At 39.3% G+C, this 18,899-nt stretch overlaps 1 protein-coding gene across 1 annotated transcript in view; it reads right to left on the reverse strand.

Moving 5' to 3' along the window:
- The window catches only part of APOO (apolipoprotein O), a 55,548-nt gene that overhangs the window by 15,561 nt on the left and 21,088 nt on the right, over window positions 1–18,899 (reverse strand). The window contains exons 2-6 of the mRNA XM_043458659.1: window positions 14,505–14,612; window positions 13,200–13,319; window positions 10,822–10,876; window positions 8,027–8,122; window positions 3,138–3,229 (exon numbers count right to left, since the gene is read on the reverse strand). Of these exons, the coding sequence (XP_043314594.1) occupies window positions 3,138–3,229; window positions 8,027–8,122; window positions 10,822–10,876; window positions 13,200–13,319; window positions 14,505–14,612 (471 nt within the window). The remainder of the gene's footprint in view (window positions 1–3,137; window positions 3,230–8,026; window positions 8,123–10,821; window positions 10,877–13,199; window positions 13,320–14,504; window positions 14,613–18,899) is intronic.

The following is an 18,899-nucleotide window of genomic DNA, read 5'->3' on the forward strand; positions in this document are numbered from 1 at the left end:
AGAAAGAAGGCTTCTACCTATCACATCTAGCACGTAACAGCCAACCAAGTCTGAAACTCAAGATGAAAACCATTCATTCATTTTAGGGGCTAGGTAAAAAAACAAGTGAGCCCAGTAAAGGTGGTCAGTCTCCCCAGATCTCTCAAAACATAAGTCTTTGAAGTTCTATAGGGCTTTTGCTTTCTGCTCCAAAATCCTTTCTACAACATGCAGAAAGGTAGGCTCCACGGTCAGAGAATATTTTGGAGTAAGTGAGTTCCCTACCTTAAAAGGTGCTGATCCACCTTTGGCCTGCTGACTTCAATTACTGGAAGCTTTTATAAAAAATATTCAGCTTTCTTAAAAAGAAACTTCCAATAATTTGCATTCATTGGTCCTACCTATGACAATATTGATTTGTCTTCTACATGAAACTACTTTGATTTTATGAAAGCAGTTACTATTCTCTTCTGAATTTTTATTATCATTTGTCTCTATATAGCATTTTACTTTACCAAGCACATTCACATGATTTACCTCTATTCTATATAACAATGCTATATGGTAAGTAGGCAGAGATTATTAGGAAATATTCAGAGGCCAAATGACTCGTCCAAGGTCACAATGCTAGTAAATCCAGCATTTGGCTGCAACATACTGGTTTCTTGCAAGTTATATTCTTCCAGTTGTGCCAACTGTTCTTAAAATATGGTATGATATGATTCTCAGACTCACTGGTAGATGTAACAAGCATTTACTATCAGTATGGCACTGTTCTCAGTGTTTTAAATTTCTGAGAGAAAAATAATATTCGCCCATCACTTTCAGAGTTTTCTGACAATACTGTTCTCCAGACACTACTGAACAGAAAACAAAACATAAGTGATTAAGTGGTTTGTCCAAGGTCATGGCATTCATTAGGAGGGAAAAAAAAAAGAGGAAGTAGAAAAGAAACTGTGAAATAGGAACTAATTCTCTTTCGATCACTGATGTTTGTTTTGTTTTATGGTGCAAAATACACATAATATAAAATTAACCATTTTAACCACTTCTAGGTGTACAATTAAGTGGTAATTACATTCACAATGTTATGTGACCATCACCACCACTATTTTCAGAACTTTTTCATCCTCCCAAACAGATCACTAATGTTTTATATCTAGTGAAAATAGTTAATTGCTTTGTTCTGGCTCACTCTAGGTACAAAAAAAGAAAAGACAAAACTCCTTCCCACTGACTTTAAAAATAAATTAGAGGGGGATCGGGATTGGGAATACATGTAAATCCATGGCTGATTCATATCAATGTATGACAAAACCCACTGGGAAAAAAAAATAATAATAAAAAAAAAAAAATTAAAAAAAAAATTAGAATACAACTCAGATTTGTATGCTACTATCTTGGTTGTGAATACAAAAAATTCTTTTGCAATGCATGCTGTGGCATGGAAGATAAAAAAAAAAAGACCTCTACTCAGAGGGTTACTACATATGCTTCTCAACCACCAGCCAATTTACTACTTAAACCATAACAGACTAAGATGATGTTTGATTATTTTTGTGATCTAGAGCAAGCAGACATGATTCACTGTTTCAGAGTTAGGACTGAAGCAGGCAGAGGATCAGTAACTGCCTCCAGGACTGCTATAAACAACGCCAAACCCATGTTATAAAGATCGTATTTGCCACCAAAGCCAACAATTTCCCACAGCTGGATCCACTGGGCTCCCACCTACAACTGGAGCACCATCCAGGAATCTAGACTTAATGATATTGCAAGGACTCCAGGGGGCACAGTGTCTGGTTGGATTGGCTCAGTGCTTCAAGGACTAATTCTGGTGATGGCACTGCTCTTCTTCCTAGAAACCGGTTTCAGTGTGATATGGCAGTTCTAGCAAATGAATCCCCATCTCTAGAAGCTACCTAGGATCTCAAAACTTTAAGTTGGCCTCGTTCTTGCCAGTTTTCCAAGGGATTCTATGTGTACAGTCCCTCCAAGTCCAGACACCACTGCCCTGAGGGAGTCTAACGTCTTTATCAGTGGTTCTCAAATATTACGGGCTTGCAAAAATCCCAGAGGGCCTGCTAAAACACAGACTGCTGGCCCTAACTCTCAGGGTCTGAGTCAATAGGTCTGGGTTGGGGCCTGAAAACTTGCATTTCTAATAAGTTCCCAAGTGATCCTGATCCCACTGATCCAGGGACTACAGTCTGAGAACTGCTGGTCCAGCTGTTATGGACTGAACTGTGTCCCCCAAAACTCATGTGTTGAAGCCCTAACCCACAATGCGACTGTTTGGAGAAAGGGCCTTTAAAGAGGTAATTAAGGTCAAGTGAAGTCATAAGGGTGGAGCTCTAATCCACTGGTGTCATTATAAGACAAGGATGACACATCAGGGAAGTGTGCATACAGTGACAAGGCTATGCAAGGACATGGAGAAGGTGGCCATCTGCAAGTCAAGGAGAGAGGCCTCAGGAGAAACCAACCCTGCTGACACCTTGCTCTTGGGCTTCCAGCCTTCAGAATTGTGAGAAAATAAATTTCTATTATTTAAGCCTCACAGGCTGTGGTATTTTGTCATGGCAGCTTGACTGACGAAGGCATCAGCTGTACTCATGTCTCGGCCACTGTGTTCTACCCGCCAGGATGCCACCAAGCTGAGGCCTCAAGGGTAAGAAAGGAGCAGCCAATTGACAGCCCTAAAAAGGGCGTTCCCAACGGAGTGAACTGCACTCCCTAAAGTCCCCGGCAAGGAAAGTGAGGCCGGCACCAGACGAGGGGGAAGGCGGAGGGCCAGAGCACAAGGCCCATGCCTGCAACACCAAGGAGGGCAGGCTATGACCAGGTACACCCAAACTGATCTGTAAACACCAACTCTGGAATTTGAGTCTCTGGGCTTCCATGTAATTATGCAAAAAAGTATATTAAATTTTCTTTTATTAATATTCAAATTAGCTTGCCTTCTCTGAATACTGACATTGAAAGGAGGGCCAGAACTGAGGTATACAGTGGAGAAAACCATTTAAATTTGCTGCAAAACCATTTAAATCTATACGTGCAAAGAAATTTTACTCTGGTATTAAAGTCTGCAAAATAAAATTAAATGAAGCAGTAAACCCATACATACATGAGCATGAAAGCTTACTGATATAACTTACCTGGACAAATACAATGGCTTGCTGTGGATAATAAAGAGAGGCAGCAAATCCCATGAAACCAGGTGGATACACAAGCTTCTTTATCTTTGAACCTATTAAATAAAAGGTTGTGGACACCATCAGAGGATTTATTATCTCTATCATCACAGTTTGCCTTGTACATCTAACACTGTGTAAGACTCCTCCACACCATGCCAGTGCCAAAATGCTGTGGTGAGGGCATCTCTCCAGACAAAATCTTAAAAGGGGCACAAGGTACCTCTACAGAAATGCCACGGATTTGCTGCTGAAAGCCAAGACAGCTGGTGTAACAGCATGTGCATGTTAGTGGAGAAAGTCCAGCCTCGCCCAGGTGGGCATTGTCACCACGCTCCTTTAAGGTCAGTTCCCTCTCAGCTCACCCAGAGAGAGAACCTGCTTCCCAGCAAGTCCCATTTATGTGTAAAAAGTTCTTATTAGAGTTTCAATCGCCTTGCTCTTAAATATGACTGTACAATCGAGGAAAGGTAAAGAAAGCTCACAACATAAGAGAACATCAAGACAAGAAAGACAGAAAAATGACCCCAAAGGAAAGAGAAGAACTTAAATTAAACTTGTTCTTAGGTATCATCAATAAATTTAAGAAGCTACTGCATTAAAAGAAAAATGAGCTCTGTGAAACAGAGCAGAAAAGAGCTCTTAGAAATGATCAAAGTAAAATAATTCAAAAGAAGAAAATAATCAAAAATATATAAGAGGAATCTGATAGAGGCTCCCCAGAGGGAGCTCCCCAGTGCAGGAGACGCAGGTTCTATCCCTGGGTTGGGAAGATCCCCTGGAGAAGGAAATGGCAATCCACTCCAATATTCTTTCCTGGGAAATCCCATGGACAGAGGAGCCTGGGGGCTATAGTCCATGAGATTGCGAAGAGTTGGACACAACTGAGCGACTGAGCACTGTGCACAGAGAAAGCTGATAGGCAGCTGCTCTTGGGTTTCTAGCTCCAACTGGTGCACACAATGAGCTGGGGGTCCTAGAAGTTCTGGAAGGAAGTACAATCCCCTGCTTCCCTTCCTGTTTCCACCCCCAAACTTCCCAAGAAGCCAGTGATGTAGACTGTAACTGTCAGCATGGCCAGAGGGAGCCTCCAGAAGGCAACAACAAAGGGCAACAAACACCTGCCCTCCTTGAGTGGCCTGGCTGGGCCTACTTCCTCTGAATAATCATCCATTCATTTCTCTTCCAGAGAGATACCTCTTGTCATCACCACAGTCCTGGCCACCCTCATCACTGTTATCTGCTAGATGCCCAAGAAACCTATCTGTATGATTTAGCAATCCCTCTTCCAGGTGTATATCCAAAGGAAATGAAGTCAGTAACCTGAAATACTTCATGTTCAATGCAGCATTATTCACAATAGTCAACATATGAAAACAAAATGTCTGGAGTGGAGGAATGGATAAAGAAACTGTGGTATACATTTGCAATGGAATATTATTAAGCCTTTAAAAATAAGGACATTCTACCATGTGCAAAAATATGGATGAACCTAGAGGACATTATGCTAAGTGAAATAATCCAGACAGAGAAAGAAAAAACAGCACATGATCTCACTGATATGTAGAAGCTAAAAAAGTCAAATATACAGAAGCAAAGACTAGAAGGGTGGCTATCAAGAGTAGGGAGGTGGGAGAAATGTGGAGATATTGGTCAAAGGATACAAAGGTGCAGTTATGTAGGATGAGTAAGTCTAGAGATCTAATGTGCAGTATGATAACTAGTTAATAATACTGAGCCCTGGACATTTACTAAGAGAGGAGATTTCAGATGCTCTCATCACAAAAAAGGTAACTATGTGAAAAGATATATTAATTAGCTCCACTCCAGTAATCATTTAACTATTTATACACATATGTTGTTGCTGCTGTTGTTCAGTCACCCAGCCATGTCCGACTCTTTGCTACCCCATGGACTGCAACACACCAGGCCACTCTGTCCCTCACCATCTCCTGAAATTTGCCCAAGTTCATGTCCAGTGCATTACTGATGCCATCCAGCCATCTCATCCTCTGACACCCTCTTCTCCTTCTGCCCTCAATCTTTTCCAGCATCAGGGACTTTTCCAATGAGTCAGCTGTTCTCATCAGATGACCAAAATACTGGGGTCAACTTCAGCATCAGTCCTTCCAACAAGTATTCAGGGCTGATTTCCCTTAAGATTGACTGGTTTTATCTCCTTGCTGTCCAAGGGACTCTCAGGAATCTTCTCCAGCATCACAGTTTGAAGGTGTCAATTCTTCAATGCTCTGTCTTCTTGACAGTCCAGCTCTCACAACCGTACATGACCACTGGGAAGACCACAGCCTTGACTATACGGACTTTTGTCAGCAGAGTAATGTCTCTGCTTTTCAGCACACTGTCTAGGTATGTCATAGCTTTCCTGCCAAGAAGCAACCGTCTTCTGATTTCATGGCTGCAGTCACCATCCATAGTGATTTTGGAGCCCAAGAGGAAATCTGTCACTACTTCCACCTTTCTCCACCTCTATCTGCCATGAAGTAATGGGGCCAGATGCCAAGATCTTAGTTTTGTTAAATATTTAGTTTTAAGCTGGCTCTTTCACTCTCCTCCTTCACCCTTATCAAGAGGTTCTTTAGTTCCTCTTTGCTTTCTGCCATTAGAGTGGGATTATCCACATATCTGAGGCTGTTGATGTTTTTCCCACCTATCTTGATTCCAGGTTGTAACTCATCCAGACCAGCATTTCTCATAATGTGCTCAGTGTATAGATTAAACAAATAGGGTGACAGCAGACAACCCTGTCATATACATATATACGTATCAAAACATCACTTTGTATACCTTAAATGCATATATATTTTTATTATAGATTATTTTCCTACTTTAAGTACAACATACTCCATAATAATTAATATTACTTTACAAAATAGGGAGGAGGAAAATTATGCTTGAAAGGATAAACAATTGCCTAGCACTTTAGAGATATTTACTATCAAAAAAAAAGTCCTAATTATAAATGAAACCTGTCTATTGAGTTGTCAAGCCCTGGTTAATTTGTATACAGGCAATTCATACAACTGTGTGTACTTAAGGAAAAAAACTGAATTTCTTTATTAAAAAAATAAAATTATATTAAAATAAATAAAATGTTTGAAAAAAGAAAGAAAAGAAATGCTACCAGGAAAGACTTAGCCCATCATACTGCTGCCAGCATCTACCTAAAGGGGCCTGCAAATCACTCTGACCAACCATAAACATACTTACCCTCCCACTCATTTTGCTTAGGAACCCCCACCCAATGGTGTTTACCTCAGGCTCCTATATCCCAGCACCCATGGGAAAAGATCTATTGTACCGTATGTGTGCCTGTGTACTTTTCTGGAAAAGAATTAAGGTTTTAAAGTATTTTAATACAACTAGAGTCCTCTCAGGAAAAGGAAAAAGAAAGGGGAACATCTAAACAAACAAGCAAATAAAGACAAAGGCAAAGGCCCCACAGCAGCAGATGTCCTTCTGTTGCTGATCTGCTCAGGAGAGCAGAGCTCCCAGTCGTCCTCAGGATGGTCAGCCCAGTGGATGTGCGGAGGATGAACACAGTGCAGAGCGCATGCGTGGCACAGGGAGCTGTAAAACTGTTCCATGTGCTCTCCCCACGGGGAGGGAAGGAGGAAGCTAATCTCACTTGATTCCACATTCCTGGCTCCCTAACAGCCAGTCAACATTCCAACACCCTGGCCTTGGGATCTCCATAAATTCTAAACACTATCTAAATAAGATAGGAATGCTTTTTTGGACAGCTTTACAGAAGGAGAGGAAAGAAGTTTGGGACAAAAAGCTGATTCAACTATTGCCCAAGTCGATTAGCAAAAATAAACTCTGCTTTTAATTCTTATATATTCTGTGCCAAATGGGAGGAGGACACAGAAACTACAACAGGAGTTCATTCCACATGCTCGGGGAGTGGCACCAGGACAGCATTCTTCCATATTGTAAAAGAATGGTTAAGCCATGTATAGAAAGGTTCTTAATATTGAGAAATGGTTATCAAACTAGTCTCTATAGTCATCTCTTATGGGAACCTGATTACAGGGTTCATAATCTTTCTAATTTAGAAAAGTTTGTAATCTGAATTTTACAACCAGTGAAACTTCCAGTGGTTCATAACAAATTCATCTCATTACAGTAAAGTATTTTATCATCCTGAATTTCCTATAAATTCTTTGTAATCCAGTAGTAAGGTGTAGTAATATCTCTAAGTTGATATTTGTTAGCTTTTAACTTTAAGTATTTTAAAAGATTTTTTTATCATCACTGACTGAAGCTATAAGACATCAAGAAATTATAAACTCTCTATGAAATCACTGTATTGTGATTAATAGCCTGATTTTTTTTTACTTTCTAATCTTTTATATTTCAAAAAAATACTACAGTGCACAACCTTGAACATATGCCATTCTACATGTGTACAAAAACATCTAAGAGGTAAACTGCCAGAATTCAAACCAATTAGCCTGATCTTAATAGTGAAATATTTAGAAACAGTTTCTCAGGTGTGACAGGTCTTGGTTAACAAAAGTTCACTTTCTGTACTGAAGAGCAACAGGAATTTGACCAAGTAAATGAAGTAAATGTACCTATGAAGGATAACTAACTTCTTCTTTAAATCAAAAGTACACATTTTTTTTCATTTTATTTTTTTACAATTTCTATATATGTTTAAAATCAAATATACTGGAGAAAATAATCATATCAATTATACACCAAGAAGGCCATATGCAGAAGCCCACTCATTATTCCAAAAACTGATAAATGAAAACAAAGAACCAAACATATATCTTATCTCTGATTTATGAATTTTTTTCTTAAAAAAACTATAAAATTGTACCTACCTCTAGCCAAAACAAGTCCAACAACTCCAGCAAAACCAATAACACCAAGTCTTGGAAAAAATCCAGGAGGTGCATTTTGGAGATATTCATAGCTGTCTACAATAGAATCAGACCGGAAAACAGTACCATAAATTGCTCATTAATAAATAAAACACACATACCAAGTATATTTCAATTAAAAATAAATAAAAAGAAACAAAAAGAACAAAACAAGAAGTCATAAATAAAAGTATATGTAGTATCAAATGCTTTTCAAATAATGTAGTCTGCTGTTAATATGCTTCAACAAGTTCTTTTTATATGAGAGATAAACATGATTTACTAGTCACATAGTAAGTATCCAATTCTCAAACACCTTTTAGTCTGATGACAATCTGGCAGTAACATTAGATTATATTCATAATTCTTGAAGGCAACAGATCTGAATCAATTATTTATAAGGGGAGAAATACAAATACAGGAATCTCTCGCTATTCAAACACAGGATCAGAATAAACTTGGATAAATCTTTGGACAGATGTGTCACTGTCTGAAGCTTTGCTGATTGCTCTCTAAAACTCAGGAACAAAATATATCAGACTCAGGGGGAAAAAACTTATCTTTTGCCATCTGAATTCATTATTCAGACTCAAGAAATGAAAAATCTGAACAATGAGGGAAACTTGTTGTGCAAGTACATGCGGGAAATAGTCACTGTTCATAGATAAATACAAACAAACCCAACACGTGAGCCTATTTGCCACGCCTGAACATGCCTGATGACCTCATTTGCACGATGCCTCCTCAGAACTCCTTCCCTGACTGCTTCCGTCTCCCCAATCTCTGTTAAACTAGCCTCCTTCCTCTGTACCTTCAATGGTGGCCTATGACTGCCTCTGTATTTGAGATAGTGTTGAACACTATTATATGCACCTCAGTGGTTGTGACCACTGTCTTCCTCAGCCTCTCTCTTCAATGCCTGCCATGGTGGTGACTTAAATGAAAGTGGAACTGAACTAACTGGAATACTCTGTAATTCTCTCCTCCAGATAAGACTAGACACATGCCAGTTTTCCTTTTCTTGGGTTCTTTGGGAACTGTGGTGGTCATTTTAAATACTGCTATAGGGTTTGTGCTGCTGCTGCTGCTAAGTCACTTCAGTTGTGTCCGACTCTGTGCGACCCCATAGATGGCAGCCCACCAGGCTCCTCCGTCCCTGGGATTCTCCAGGCAAGAACACTGGAGTAGGTGCCATTTCCTTCTCCAATGCATGAAAGTGAAAAGTGAAAGTGAAGTCGCTCAGCCGTGCCTGACTCTTCGTGACCCCATGGACTGTGGCCCTCCAGGCTTCTCCGTCCATGGGATTTTCTAGACAAGAGTACTAGAGTGGGTTGCCATTGCCTTCTCCAATAGGGTTTGTGCTGTTTGCACTAATTCCTGTCTGGCCTTTTACTTACTTTGCCTTTAACCTGATTTTAACTTGCCTGGGTCATTTGAGGCAGTTTTCTACTTCTGTTTATTTCTGCCTACCAGCATGTTATTTTCAACTGTAGCCATGAACACAGAGCAGGTGACAGGACACCCAGATGCCTCGGTGAGGGGAACCAAAGCGGGAAGACCACAAAGAAATGGGACTCTAAGACTGCACTGAAGCTGAAAGCCAGCTTCTAGTTAACACATCTTGGCTGTGACTGCTGGGAAATGGACGGGTTGTCTTGGCAGACAACAACGCAACTCATAATGGAATGTTTCTTCTTAAGAGCCTTTGCAGTAACTGAGTCCAAGAGAAGAAAAAAAAAAAAAGACTCATATTGCAAATACTGCTTACTTCTATGGGAAATGACAGGTGACAACAAAGAGATCACCTCAGTCACACAGAGATAAAAGATCAGGAAATCTTTAGCTTCCTGAGGGGAAAAAAAGACAGTAAAAAAGTACCTAATTGCCTGGGTTGTTATAAGGATTCTACAGCAATTAATACTTTCAAGTCACATAGATTAGCTCCTGATATTTAATAAGCACTGAATAACTGTTTTTAAAATTAAGATATTAATCCACATGGATAATTTAGAGAACTGGTAAGCCACTAATATGTCTATCTTCAAAGGAAGACTGTATTTATATGGTGGGTAGTCTCGGGGGAATCAGCACATCAATGCTCTGATGATTTTCACAGAGAAATAAATTGTACTCATGTTTATTCTGTCATGGAAACAAACACTTGTAGAAAGAAGAGGATGACTGGTTTAGACGCCCAATAAAGGGAATGAAATATGACCAATGTCTATTAATTTCTTAATATTAGTTGAACACAAGACTGTGAAATCAGTTTATGGGTGTATGTGTTAAGTGAATGTGAAAGATGATAAAAAAAAAAAACAAATGAAAACATGTAAGAACACACGAATCATGCAATAAAGCCTTTCCTAGGCACACTAGCCTAGTTCCTTCCTGCATCTAGACTTCTATAACATGTGTTAACAGCCATGCCAATGAGCGATCCTGATTCCGAAAACCTATAGATGAGCTAGGACACTGCATCTGGAAACAGATTTAAAAAAAAGAAAATCCAGTGTATCTGCACCTGTTAGGTCAACAATCCTAACGATCCTGAAGAGACTTACCTGAATGGGGACACTAGTTTCCTGAAATCTGATGGAAAAAACAGACCCTCTTTCCAGAAATAACCAAGTAGCTCTAAAATTCTACATATAATTTTAAGGAATTCACAGATCCCCTGGAGCACATCCACGGAATACCAGTTAAAACATCCAATGTCAAACAAACTGACTGTGCCTAATTAAAAATCAACTTACCTAACCCCCATTGAACCAAACTTTGCATCTTGGGCTTATTTTGGGAGTACTTTTCCTAAAAAGATAAAAAAAAGAATGAATAGACTTTGTTGATTAGAAAGTAACAATAAATATGTATTTATCTTTACTGAATAAATTATCATGTTATTAGCACTTCTTGAACAAAGGGATTTACTGTCTATCTGAGGGGTTTTGTGTTGTTTTTTTTCTTTTGTAATTTCCTGTTCACCACAAATTGCTTAGCAGAATGGCTTATTATTGCCACAGGAAGCAAAGATTTCAAGTAGAGTGGTTTCAACAACCCAGCCTTTTTATTCTTCTACTGAAACTGAAGAGGATGAAAAACACTCAGTCCCCTCGATAATTAAAGTGGAAATCCTTTCCCTGTGAGATTAAATCTTTCATATTAAGTCTGATTTGCCATGATTTTAGAGCTTGTATCTGAAAACTGCCCATTTGAAGCAGAAATGACCCAATTGAATGTGACAAAGGAGTCTATACCAGATTTGGAGACATGTACCCCAATCCTGAGCAAATGAAGCATTAACATTCTCTTAATAACAATAAAAAGACTTTTTACATGAACATCAGATGATCCTAAAGAAAAGAAGGAACTAGGCTAGAAGGTATCCACCTTCAAGAAATCTACAGTAAAAAATGGAAAAAGAGATATGTGGATATTAGAAGATATCGGAACCAGCTGCCACTTGGAAAATGATTTGTTCATTTTAAAAAAAGAAAAGCTACAGACCAATGACTGCCCACTTCTGCTAGCATAATCTGTTAACTATGAAGAAAAACTAAATCAGTTCTTAAGAATTAGAATCAGTTCTAATTTAAGAAAATTAAATTAGTTCTTAAAGAAAGGGACTAGAACTTGTAGGTCTGAAAATGAAGTCAGGAATGAAAAGTATTTTCATTCATGAAGAGTTCAATCTACAGGAAAATAAAACTAGTATAATCACAAAAAAGCTTTTTTACTTATAAGCAGTACAAATAAACATGTTGATTACTATGCTGTCAGCTTCAGAGGCATTTTGCTGCACTAAGCATCAAGCACAGACAAGAAAGTAAAAAACAAAAAGCAACCTTAGATTGAAAGGTAAAGAGATAAAGTACTTTTAACCACAAAAAAAAAGAGCAAGAGAGAAATAATAGTAGTCATGCAGTCATGCCTACATGGTACAAAAATATTTGCAAATGTGCTGACCTTATCTTAACTACCAGCAGATGGTTTAAAAATCTTCTAGAACAAGAGAATAAAGTCTAAATGTGTTACAGCACATTATATGTAAAGTCTTTAGGTATTTCATAACTCTATAATATGGTTATGATACTCTAGTATAATGGCCTAATTTATGTTGTTGACAGGGTCTATGTTTACCATTTATTTTCTAAATTGGTGAACAAAAGTTCAGCACTGGCACAGACAGTGGAAATTTAAAATTTTAAAAGATTTGGATGAAAATTGAGTTTATAAATCTCAAGCAAAGTAAATCTAGACCACAGCACACACATCTACATTCTGTTACTTTGTCATGAATTTTCAAAATCAAGTTTGGCAAATATATAGATCAAAGTCAACAAAAACATTCTGTAGACTGTACACTTCAGTTTCCAATGTTAAAAGCTGCAGATGTGCTTTCATGAACATAATGACATATGTCTGATCTAAAACCTGAGCAGTACAAGTCAATCTGTAGATGCAGATCTTCGATCACTAGAGGAAACACTTCAGTACTCAAACATGTAATTCCACCCTCTAGTTATCTACTCTCTTAATATTGCATTTGAAATGCTCTGTACCCATCCTGCTTAAAGTGGTACTGACTTGTAGAATCTCTGTGAGGAGAGAAACTTCCTAACTTTAATATATATAAATGTTTGCATTGTACCCTTTTCCTCCTACTAAAGTTCCAGTCCCAGTATCCTCCCTGGTGGACAATAATGGTTTCATAGCCACAACCAACAAGATAGGTACCATGGGGGAATTCCCTGGTGGTCCAGTGGTTAGGACTCAGAGCTTTCACGGCTGTGGCTGGGGTTTAAGCTCTGGTTGGGGAACTAAGATCCTGCAAGCCAAGCAGGCCTGGCCAAAAAAAAAGATAAGTACCATGGGCCTCTGCTCTCTAGGCAATGTGACACTCTCTGCCCAGTGGGAAGGAAATTCTCTCTGCAGCTATGGCAACAGCTGCCACCAGGAAGTCAGGGCTCTCTGCTCTCTTCCAGAGATGGCAATAATGAACATTTTTAAGTTGGGCACTCTTTAACTTGGGGCCCTTTTTTGTGCCTTTTTCTGAAAACTTAGAGCCAATATAGACTTTTCACTACTGACTCTAAACAGAAATGCATTCATTCTATTTTCAGAACAGCTGTACCTGACACCAACTTGTATATGGTTCGCAATAATGTCGGAGATGAGAGATGCTTTCTTCAAGTTGGGTCCTTGGTTCTTCCACATATTTAGACTGATCCTCAGGAACGGAGTAGAGTGAAAGCTGCAAAAATTGAAAAACAAAACAGAAAAAAATGAAGAAGCATATACAGCAATGAAATAACAATCAACTGTCAAATTTATAAGCATCATATTTCTAGTAATTCATGAACTACAGTGACTAAGGATTATGTGCACCCTGAACCTTGCTTTAGACCATCTTTCTACCATACTTACTTTCTTAATAAGGCCTAGGCCAAGACAGCAGGGCTCTTATGAGGTGTCATAGCCTCCTCCGACCCTACTCATAGCAGACAAAGCAGCCCTCTTCACCCATTTTATATACTGGTATTTGTTATTTCACCTTAGATTTAGTTTGAAAAAAAGGATTCTATTACTCTAAAGGGTGGGTGGGAGGTGGGATAGGAAAAAAAAGCCTGAGAGTAACTGAAGAGTCAGTCTAGACTTAGTTCTAATCTAACCTAGCCTAGTCATCTTCTAATGATCAGTCTAATGCTAACGAAAGCAGGAGAGCAGGTTTGTCCCCCAGGCAGAGAAGAAATGTTTCAGAGCCACCATGGGCTGCCTTCTTCACCCTCAAAGATGCCATTGTCCCAAGGCCTGAGAAGAAGAGAGTAAAGGGCAAAAAAAATAAGTTATTCAGCTTTATGTAAACACCATTCAAGTAACCCTGATCATGACTGAAGGTAGATATTTATGATACTTTACACAGAGTATTTTAGTTTCAAAAGAAACGAAATAGCCAAAATAATCAGTGGGAAGCAGAGACAAAAAGGAATGTAAACAATGGAGAGATGATTTCTCATTTTATATATTCAGTATTTATTAAGCATCTACTTACAAGCCTCTAATCCAGCCAAGAAGCAGGATGAGCCCTGGTCTTTAATTGCTTAGGCGAAGGAAAAATGTGAATGTTTTCTTGGCTTAATAAGCAGTCTAGAAGCAGGAAGATCACTTAGAAGTGACTTGTGCTTACAATCTACTGGGATAGAGCAGTTTCCCCAATAAAAATGTAAGAAATAGTCCTTAATTATGCCCTTAGCTAAGTACCATTAATTAAAGTTGAAAAAGCCATAGTGAGCAGCATTCCACATATAAAAACAAACTATAAGGAAATATATTTCCTCCTTTTAAACATCTTCCAAATTGTTATAGCTTCCTGATAGTCAATTTGTATCCTCCCCATAGTAACTCTATCAGATATTCAAAATATATCACAGCATATTACCTCATTAACCTTCACAGTATCTTTGTGAGGTGAGTCCTTTTTTGATGATGCATAGACCTTGAAGGTGAGCAGGCTCAGGCTGGCCGGCCCCACGAACCTCTGAATTACCTGAAACACAGAAGCAATTTAAGCCTTCTCCCAATTCTCCAAACTGAAGGTGTGTAACTTGGGCACACTTGCAACCTCAGCCACTTCTGCTCCAAAAGGCTTATTGTGCATTATGGGAAATAAATGCATTCTTGAAGTTTTATGGAAGTCAGAACCTAAAAAACATGTTCTCATGCACTCAAAATTCCAAGTCATCTTTATCTTCATTTCCAAAAGACAGTAGTAGTTCCTGAGTTTTCTACTTAGCCTTTTAAGTAAAATAAATGACACACCACACACACACACACACACACACACGCGCGCACACACCACTAACAGGGGAAGGAGTTTTTAATGATCTCACCAATTGATTCATTGAACAGAGTGAAGATTCTTTCTTTAATTCTAAGAATGAAATGTTCAGCAGCTCTCGCTTTCCATTCCTACCCAGAGCTGCTCTCCCCCAATCTCTGTTCCCAAACTCATACTCTTTCTGTGTCCTGCTCTCCCTGACCGGGTCACTCATGCCCACGGCTTCAACACAAAGCCAGTGACTCCCAGACATGCAATTCTAGGCCAGAGTTTTCTTCTGAGCTCCCAACTCACTTATCCTATTACTTCTGGACATTTCCACCTGGATGGGACACAAGCTCCCACCACCAAACACACCCAAAACCAGCTCATCAGGATCTTGATTGTGCCTCCAAGTCTCTATGAGGCCTGATAGGTGAATGTGTGCTGCAGAATCAAGAAAAGTTTTAAAAAATAATACATTTAAAAAATTAATACACAGCACTTGACCATCTTGAATCTTTCCACCAGAAATGCCCCCTCTTCAGCTACTTTTTCTCTCAGGAATGGTGCCACCCTCCAACTAGACAACCCAATCAGAAGTTCTAAGGTCATCTCCACCACCCCCCATCCTATTGGTTATTAAGTCCTGTTAATTCTGCCTGTTAAAAGAACTTAATTTACTCTCTCCTCTTTTCTTCTCCCCTTGGGCCCTTGTTTCTTTCCTGGATTGTTTCAACAGCTTAATTCTAACTGTTCACCTGGCCCTCTGATGACTCAAACCACCGCACTGCAAAAGAATGATCTTTCTAAACTGCAAACCTGAGTACTACCCGTATTTGAGATCCTTTGGTATTTATTACCTAGGACTTTTATGTGAGTCTAAGAGGCCTATTTACGATCTGACCCCAACCACCTTCTTCATCAGTCACTCTGCCTTTCCCCATAAAACTTGGACTCCTGCATTCTTCCCATGCTGTTTTCCAGCTTTATGGGTTCATTCATGCTGGTTCCTCCGCCTAGAATGTTCTACACTTGCTTTGCTTTCTGTACAATTGCCCAAGAGCATGGAAGTTGATTGCTTTTCTTGTCTTATTTATCCATTTATTTATGACTATGAAGTTCTCCCTCCCAAACTAGAAGCCCTTTCAGGATGGGGCTGTCTCTCACCCTGTATTCCTCATGCCTACAACAGTGCTTAACACATAGAAAATGCTCAAGAATAGTTTCTGCCTGCATGAAGGGACAGAAGACAGGCAAAAAGTAAATGAGTGGTTGACCTGTTCTAACTACTCAGGCGTGATTTAGCATCATGGAAATCCTATTCCTGAGATTTGCAATGCCTGTAATGTGAAAGACTAGGCTACTCAGAAATACTCACAAAGCATATAGTGCTAGTTAAAACCTCAAAGGTCTGTTGAAATTTATGCCTGGAGTCACACACACACACACAAAAGGAAATTCCCATATCTCAGAAGCAAACAAAGAGCTGGAAGCTATTTTTTAAAAAAGAAATGGTTATTACTTAAACTGGTTTAAAAATAATGACTATACCCCAAAGCATTAAGTAGAATACTTGAAAGGTATTAATTTCCAGGCAATACTGCCACTAATTTCTTTTGCTTTCAGGATAAAGGTTAGTGAGCCACTCTGACAGTATGCCCCTCCCCACTCCCCAGGAGATGGCCTATCAGGCTGCTGGTATCTGGAGGTGCCAACTCAGCGCTCTCTGCCCTCTGGGTCTGTTCAGACTACTGACAACACTGCTGATACTGGGGACTTTCCACTGAGCCAGCTGACTGGCCCCACCCCAACTTTGTTCAATTCCCCTTCTTACCAGCAACAGTTGGTGCCTCATCCCTTTCCCACTTCCCCATCCAAGCATTCTGGGTTCATGCTGACCCCTATTTCCTCCTCATTTGATACAATGCCTTGTGTTGACCTTTTAAATTCTTGACTCCTGCTTTCAATCATTAATCCTCCCTACTTTTCACATATTTCATCTCAAATTTCAGTAGAAGGCTTTCTACTGTTTTTTCATTCAGATTTCTACTTTTATGTTCTTAATGATTAATCTCACTCACTTTCATCTTTTATTTTCAATCTCAACTCATTTACTTTTTAAATTTAACATTTTGCTGGAATTTATATGCATTTTTCCAGTTCTACTGAGAAGTAACTGGCACACATTGCTGCCTAAGTTTGTGTACCGCATGGTTAATTTGCATATATTGTGAAACAATTACAAGTTCAGCTAATGTCCATCTTCTCATAAATGACAAAAAGAAAAAGAAAAAAATTTTCTCCTTTTGATGAGAACTCTTAGGATTAAGACTCTTAACAACTCTCTATATTGTACATCACTGTAATCTATAGTCACTATGTTGTACCTTACATGCCTAGTACTTATTTATCTTATAGCCAAAGGTTTGTACCTTTTGACCACCTTCCTTCGATTCCCCCTCCTCCCATCCTCCACCTATCATAACCAGAATTCTGATCTCTTCTATGAGCTAGGGTTTTTTATTTGTTTTTAGATTCCATTTATAAGTGAGATCACATAATATTTGTCTTTCCGTCTTATTTCACTTAGGATAATGCCTTTAAGGTCCATCCGTGTTGTCACAAATGGTAGGATTTCATTTTTATGGCTGAACAAAATTCCATTTTATATATATGTATGTGTGTGTGTGCACAATATACGTACATTCCTTTATTTACTCATCTATCAATAGACACTTAGATTGTTTCCTTGTCTTGGCTATTATAAATAACGCTATGAACATGGGGGTGCAGATACCTTTTTGAGTTTGTGTTTTTGTGTCCCTTGGATATAGTCCTAGAAGTGGAATTGCTGGAGCACATGATAGTTCTGTTGCTAGTCCTTTTTGAAGAATCTCTACACTGTTTTCCATAGTAGCCGTATCAATTTACAGCCCCACCAACAGTGCACAAGGGTTCCCTTTTTTCCACATCTATGCCAGCATTCATCTCTTGTCTTTTTCATGACGGCCATTTTAATAGAAGTGAGGTGATATCTCACTGTGGTTTTAATTTGCATTTTCCTAATGACTTGTGATGCCGAACATCCTTTTAAGTATCTTCTGGCCTTTTGCATATCATATTTGGAGAAATGTCTCTTCAGGTCCTTTGCCCATTTTTTAACTTGGTTATTTGGTTTCTTGCTACTGAGTTGTATGTGTTCTTTCTATATATTAGGTATCAACCCTTTATCAGATGCATGGTATGCAAACATTTTTTTCCATTCCATAGGTTGTCTCTTCACTTTGTTGATGGTTTTTTTTGCTGCGCAGAGGTTTTTCAGTTTGATGTAGTCTCACTTGTTTATTTTTTATTCTGCTGCTTGTACTTTAGGTGTCATTAACTTTTTTTAAATTTACTAATTTATTTTGGCTGTGCTGGGTCTTCATTGCTTTGTGTGGGGTTTCTCTAGCTGCAGCGAAGCAGGAGCTTCTCATTGCAGTGGCTTCTCTTGTCGTGGAGCACAAGCACTAAAGCACACAGGCTCGGAAGTTGCAGTTCCAGGGCTCTAGGGCACAGGCTCAGGAGTTGTGGCACACAGGCTTAGCTGCTCTGCAGTATGTGGGATTCTCCCAGACGAGGAATTGAACCCGAGTCTCCTGCATTGGCAGGCAGATTCTTATCTGCTGTGCCTAGGAGTCATTAATCTCTACTTTTCCCCACTCCTGCCCATTTTTCTAGTTTTAATATTATGCTAAGCCTACCCTTTTATTGCCCAAGTTGTTTTCTTTATCTCCCTCTTCTCCTGTCAGCCTCTCCTGACCTAAGCCTACCTTCCCTCCCATTCCACAGCAGGAACTGTGGCCCCAAGGGTGGTAGCACTTAAGAAAGCTCTCTCCTGCAGTTGCCCTTTCAGTTTACTGCAGGCTCTCAACAAATTACAACAACAAAAAACCTCATCCCCAGAGACCTGGGCCATCCAGAAATTAACACTCCCCAGGGCCACAATTCTCTCTGCAGAGGTTTACTTCGGGG

Source organism: Cervus canadensis, chromosome X, assembly GCF_019320065.1.
Source record: "Cervus canadensis isolate Bull #8, Minnesota chromosome X, ASM1932006v1, whole genome shotgun sequence".
Lineage (NCBI taxonomy): Eukaryota > Metazoa > Chordata > Mammalia > Artiodactyla > Cervidae > Cervus > Cervus canadensis.